This window comes from Echinops telfairi, unplaced genomic scaffold (assembly GCF_000313985.2).
Source record: "Echinops telfairi isolate 266 unplaced genomic scaffold, ASM31398v2 ScPeMD7_18;HRSCAF=68, whole genome shotgun sequence".
In the NCBI taxonomy this organism is placed as follows: Eukaryota; Metazoa; Chordata; class Mammalia; order Afrosoricida; family Tenrecidae; genus Echinops; species Echinops telfairi.
Window position 1 is genome coordinate 98,209,867 of NW_022103915.1, and position 6,582 is coordinate 98,216,448.

The following is a 6,582-nucleotide window of genomic DNA, read 5'->3' on the forward strand; positions in this document are numbered from 1 at the left end:
GGTCTCTACTCCGCACTTCCCCTCATTCACTATGGGAAGATTTTTTGTTCTGATGATGCCTGGTACCTGATCCCTTCGACACCTTGTGATCGCATAGGCTGGTGTGCTTCTTCCATGTGGGCTTTGTTGCTTCTGAGCTAGATGGCCACTTGTTTACCTTCAAGTCTTTAAGACCCCAGACGCTAGCTTCTCAGATTTTCAATAAACAGATAAAGGTATTTTTGCTCTCAGAGAAGTGCAAATTATAGTAACAAGGTACTATTTTCTTTAACCTATTAGATTGACAAACATTGAAAGTGACACTAGAAATAAAGAAAGGAGAAGCATTCAATCCTGGGAATGCAGGGAAGTGGACTCACATGGATTGCCACGGAGAGCATAAATTGTCACCATCTTGAAAAAAAAAATTGTCACCATCTTTTGGAAACGTCATCTGGTCATGTTTCTTTTTCAGATATTTATAACTCTAGCCCAGTAATTCCACTTTGGGAACTACACCCCACAGAAAGAGAGGCACCAATAAATAAATTTTAAAAAAAGAAAAAGAGGCACTAGTTTGCAAAGGTCCAGCGATAAGTGTCATGACAGTGAGTTGAGCTCTGTTGGGTGAGCTGGTGGACTCTTCCCCAGAGGTCCTCAAGCTTGGAGAGCGAGCTTCAGTAGGCTGTGTTCACACAGTGTGACGACAGACACAAGACACTCCATTTGCATTGTGAGCGTGGAGTTGCTCTTAGAGTTGGGAATGAGAGCATTTAGGAAGAAAATCGTGACCTTTTTCTTTACACATCTTTGCATTGATTCCTTATTGGAATGAGCAGATAATTTGAAAAAGAATAAGAAAAGTGCATAAACAAAGCATCCCTCAGGATTTACCGTGCAGATGGAGACAATACTAGAGATGAATTTCTTGGCAGGGTCTTTGGTATATAGAAAGTGCTCAGAAATCATGTCGTTCTGTTTTTACCCCAGTAATCTGGGGTACCCTTACCTGTCTTCCCCGTGCCCTGGGCCTCCCTTGCCAGCCGGAAGAGACTTCTGTTTGGTGACCTCTAAAAATAAGTGGGTGAAGTTCTTCAGTAGGAGTTTGTGTGTGTGTGTGAGAGAGAGAAGTGCATCTATGGATTTTAGGACAAAAAGCTATGTCTTTCGCAGCTTTATTAAACAGATTATTAAAGAGGGGTCCAAAGAGATACTACTGAAACAATGAATCTGTTGGTACCCAGCTGCTACTCCCAGCTGCCCTGAAAGGATAGGAGGTTCTGGATAGGATAGGAGATGGATGTGGAACAGAACTGAAAACCCTAAAAGAGGTCAAGCCACAGATCGGAGAGGAACTGGTGGACCCTGAGAGTGAAGTGCAGCTCTAGAACCGAACTCATCCCAGTGTTCAGACTAACCAGCCATCTGCAATCAAAAGGACCGACTTCCCCAAGGACAAAGTTGAGAGGGTTGGAAAAGGAATGGAAGCGGGAAACAGCGGAAGCAGGATAAGTGATCGTCCATTGAGGGGTTCTAACAGATGGGTCGAAACATCTCTCTGAATTGTTGAATGTCAAGCTGCTGGGTGGAGGCACTGAAAATCGCTCAGCATCTGGCCTATGATAACAACCTTTAACAAAATTAGGCTGTCCCTAAGCCCCTGGTAATAGAACGTTTATACCAAGAAGGTTGATAAAGCACCAAAGTCCACATGGGATGTGTGCCCACGCCGACTTTGCGGGGTCGTGCTCCGAGACCTGAAGCTCTCGTGAGGTGGTCTCCAACACACACACACACACACACACACACACACACACGGCATGCCAGCAGGGTCTGGAGACTCCGTGGTGCTGAGTGTGCCCGGGGCAGGACTAAGGTGCTTTCCTAATTGCCGAGCAGGAAGTCATGAAATGTGTGAACGCATGAGTACGGTGAGAAAGCTAAACAGAGAGACAAATGATGCTTCTCACGAGAAGGAAACCTTCGCCTTACAATGAAGGGTTTGAAAGCATGGGGGGGCGGGGGAGGTGGCCCACTGCTGCCTTTCTCGAGAGTGACGCAGCGACCCTGGTTTCCTCAGCATTGACCTGGGCAAGGCAAATGAGCCCAACCACGTGGAGCTGGGGCGCAAGGATGACGCCAAGGTTCACAAGATGTTCCTGGACCATACTGGTGAGAAGTAGGGGAGGGTCTGAGGGCGGGGCCTGGGGCAAGCCACACCCCAGGCAGGGTTCCTGTATCTGAGAGTGGTGGGGGCTGAGGGTGGAAGAGGCAGCATCCCCCTAGGTTGCCCTGCTCTCCCCCTGTTCCAGGTTCACATCTGCTGATTGCTCTGAACAGCACTGAGGTCCTCTATGTGAACCGGAATGCACAGAAGGTCCGCCCGCTGGCCCGCTGGAAGGGGCAGTTGGTGGAGAGCGTGGGCTGGAACAAAGCCCTGGGGACCGAGAGCAGCACCGGCCCCATCCTGGTGGGCACTGCCCAAGGTCAGATCTTTGAGGCGGAGCTCTCGGCCAGCGAGGGTGGGCTCTTTGGCCCTGCCCCAGATCTCTACTTCCGACCGCTGTATGTGCTGAACGAAGAAGGCGGCCCGGCGCCCGTGTGCTCCCTGGAAGCCGAGCGGGGCCCCGACGGCCGCGGCTTCGTTATCGCCACCACACGGCAGCGCCTCTTCCAGTTCAAAGGCCGAGCCTCCGAGGCGGCCGAGGCTCAGGGCTTCTCTGGGCTCTTTGCAGCCTACACCGACCACCCACCCCCGTTCCGGGAGTTCCCCAGCAACCTGGGTTACAGCGAGCTGGCCTTCTATACCCCTAAGCTGCGCTCTGCACCCCGCGCCTTCGCCTGGATGATGGGGGACGGGGTGTTGTACGGCTCGCTGGACTGCGGGCGTCCGGACTCCTTGCTGAGCGAGGAGCGGGTCTGGGAATACCCAGAGGGGGTGGGCCCTGGGGCCAGCCTGCCCCTGGCCATCGTCCTGACCCAGTTCCACTTCCTGCTGCTGCTGGTGGACCGGGTGGAGGCGGTGTGCACGCTGACGGGGCAGGTGGTGCTTCGGGACCACTTCCTGGAGAAGTTCGGGCCACTGCAGCACATGGTGAAGGACTCGTCCACCGGCCAGCTCTGGGCCCACACCGAGCGCGCTGTCTTCCGCTACCACGTGCAGCGGGAGGCCCGGGACGTCTGGCGAACCTACCTGGACATGAACCGCTTCGACCTGGCCAAAGAGTACTGTCGGGAGCGGCCCGACTGCCTGGATACAGTCCTGTCTCGGGAGGCGGATTTCTGCTTTCGCCAGCGTCAGTACCTGGAGAGTGCCCGCTGCTATGCCCTGACCCAGAGCTACTTCGAGGAGATTGCCCTCAAGTTCCTGGAGGCCCGGCAGGAGGAGGCGCTGGCCGAGTTCCTCCAGCGGAAACTGGCCGGTTTGAAGCCCACTGAACGGACCCAGGCCACACTGCTTACCACCTGGCTGACAGAGCTCTATCTCAGCCGGCTTGGGGCTCTGCAGGATGCCCCAGAGGCCTTGGCCGTCTACCGGGAGACCCGGGAGCGCTTCCGGTCCTTCCTCAGCAGCCCCCGCCACAAGGAGTGGCTCTTTGCCAGCCGGGCCTCCATCCACGAGCTGCTGGCCAGCCATGGGGACTCAGAGCACATGGTGTACTTTGCCGTGATAATGCAGGACTACGAGCGGGTGGTGGCCTACCACTGCCAGCACGAGGCCTACGAGGAGGCCCTGGCCGTACTCACGCGTCACCGAGACCCCCAGCTCTTCTACAGATTCTCACCCATCCTCATCCGGCACATACCCCGCCAGCTGGTGGACGCCTGGATTGAGCTGGGCAGCCGGCTGGACGCCCGGCAGCTCATCCCCGCCCTGGTGAATTACAGCCAGGGGGGCGAGGCCCAACAGGTGAGCCAGGCCATCCGCTACATGGAGTTCTGCGTGAACGTGCTGGGCGAGACGGAGCAGGCCATTCACAACTACCTGCTGTCACTCTACGCCCGTGGCCAGGCGGCCTCACTGCTGGCTTACCTGGAGCAGGCCGGGGCTAGCCCCCACCGGGTACACTACGACCTCAAGTACGCTCTACGGCTCTGTGCCGAACACGGCCACCACCGCGCCTGTGTCCACGTCTACAAGGTCCTGGAGCTGTACGAGGAGGCTGTGGACCTGGCACTGCAGGTCAGTTGGGAGGGGGCGGGGATGAGGGCTGGGCAAAGAGCCTGAACTGAAGTTGGGTGTGAGTTGTGGCCCCCGCTGCTTCCTATGCTATGTGACCTCGGGCTACTTTCCAAACCTCTGTGCTATAGATAGTTCAGCTGCCAGGTGGGGGTGCTGCTGTGCGTCGGACCCCAAGAAGCCAGGTAACCAGTTGTCATTACCCCGCTCCAACTCAGAGCCAGCCAGGGAGTGTAAACAAACTGTGCCCCATCAGGTCTTCCTGAGGATTTTTGGCAAACACATTCCCAGGGCTTTCTTCATAGAGAGATGCCTGTGGGTGTGTTGGAACTTGCAGCTAGCAAGCAAGTCTATTAACGCTTTGTACCATGGCTCAGGGAAGCCGCTGTCTGCATAGGGTGGATTAAAGACCAATATGTGAAAAGGCTGGTATGTTCTGCATACGTGGGGACATCAAAAAGTTCATGGGGAAATGGAATGAAAAGTTCCTGGGATTCTTCCAGGAACTTGCTGAAGTCCCTGCTTAGGCCTCAATTGTTGCATGATGGTCACTCAGAGAAGGGGAGAGGAGCTGACTCTCCCGTAACATTTCGCAGAGCATGCACCGTTGGCTTGCGTGTGGTCCCCCTGACATGCTAGTCAAGAGGTCAGTGCCTGGGTTGCAGAATGGCTGAGAGTAGGGCCCGGTTGGAGGCCCACTGCAGCAGGCAGCTTTGCCATAGCTGTGACAGGAGGGCCTTGTGGCCCATTACCAAGACAGGTTCCTGCCCTAGCCCCCCGAGAGTTCCACGCGTGTTTGCTGCCCGAGTGGGAAAGGGCCGCTTCTCAGCTCGAGTCCTCCGAGTTGTGGGGGGGTATGCGTCTCTCCCTGTCTGTCTCCTGGGGTCGGGGCTGACCCAGCACATGTGTGTGCTCCCGCAGGTGGACGTGGACTTGGCCAAGCAGTGCGCAGACCTGCCTGAGGAAGACGAGGAGCTGCGCAAGAAGCTGTGGCTGAAGATCGCGCGGCACGTGGTGCAGGAGGAGGAGGACGTCCAGACGGCCATGGCCTGCCTGGCCAGCTGCCCCCTGCTCAAGATCGAGGACGTGCTTCCCTTCTTCCCCGACTTCGTCACCATCGACCACTTCAAGGAGGCCATCTGCAGCTCGCTCAGGGCCTACAACCACCACATCCAGGAGCTGCAGCGGGAGATGGAGGAGGCCACGGCCAGCGCCCAGCGCATCCGGCGAGACCTGCAGGAGCTTCGCGGCCGCTATGGCACCGTGGAGCCCCAGGACAAGTGCGCCGCCTGTGACTTCCCCCTGCTCAACCGCCCCTTCTACCTCTTCCTCTGCGGCCACATGTTCCATGCCGACTGCCTACTGCAGGCCGTGCGGCCCGGCCTGCCTGCCTACAAGCAGGCCCGGCTGGAGGAGCTGCAGCGAAAGCTGGGGGCCGCCCCGCCCCCGGCCAAGGGCTCTGCCAGGGCCAAAGAGGTGGAGGGGGGCGCGGCGGCGGCTGGGGGCCCCAGCCGGGAGCAGCTCAGGGACGACCTGGATGAGCTGGTGGCGGCCGAGTGCGTGTACTGCGGGGAGCTGATGATCCGCTCCATCGACCGGCCCTTCATCGACCCCCAGCACTACGAGGAGGAGCAGCTCAGCTGGCTGTAGGAGGCGCCCCGAGGGTCAGTGTCCAGGCTCCATCATCTGACCACGCTGAGTGCTCCTCAAAGCTGCCCCTACCCCCTGTAGACCAAGCCCTCCACGGCCCACCTCCTTCCCAACAGAGGGCATGAACCTGGGGAAGTCCGAGAGCGGACCCCATCACCGTGTCCCCCCACCCCCAACCACCCCGTGTCTACCAGCTCTTGGCCCCTCCTGCCCCCATGCACATCCCACCACCTTCCAGAGCGTGAGCGCCTCCTTGTCTTCTCTCTGAGGCCTCTGACCACCAGCTTTGGCCTCAGAGGAAGCATCTCCTGTCAGCCCTTGAACTCCTGGCATGGGGTGGGGCCAGTGCTCCGGGTCGGGCCACAGTCTGAGGGGTGGACAGCCACGCAGGCGCATTAAACTCTCCAAAGTGCACTGTGACTGCAGTGGTGGCTTTGTGCGGATGCTGGGCTGAGGATGGTGAGTGCCCTGTGGGGGGGGCTGGGCTGGGCTGCTGCCACGCCACGCCACGGGAGGCTGCCAGGGCCTGCCATGCCTTCAAGCCAGGCCTTCAGATGAAGTGGCCAGTCTACTCACTTCGTAGGGTTTGCGCAGGGACTGTTCTTCTCTTGGGCCAGCAGGTGGTGGTGCTCCCCACAAAAACCCTCAGCCGCCTGGCCACTTTCCCCTCGCTCTTCTTCCGACTGAGGGGCTTCAAGCAGCTCATGAACAAGGGAATGAAAAGAGACGGGATTTTTACGTGCGCTCTTCGAGGCTCCCTTGTGTCCCCCCCA

The 6,582-nt window shown here is 57.7% G+C and overlaps 1 protein-coding gene across 1 annotated transcript in view; it reads left to right on the plus strand.

The window, feature by feature from the left end:
• The window catches only part of VPS18 (VPS18 core subunit of CORVET and HOPS complexes), a 9,183-nt gene extending 2,960 nt beyond the window's left edge, over positions 1-6,223 (plus strand). Inside the window, exons 3-5 of the mRNA XM_004712718.3 lie at positions 2,060-2,151; positions 2,292-4,162; positions 5,081-6,223. Coding sequence (XP_004712775.1) covers positions 2,060-2,151; positions 2,292-4,162; positions 5,081-5,809 — 2,692 coding nt within the window. The 3' untranslated portion in view covers positions 5,810-6,223. The remainder of the gene's footprint in view (positions 1-2,059; positions 2,152-2,291; positions 4,163-5,080) is intronic.
• The last annotated feature ends 359 nt before the right edge of the window (positions 6,224-6,582 follow it).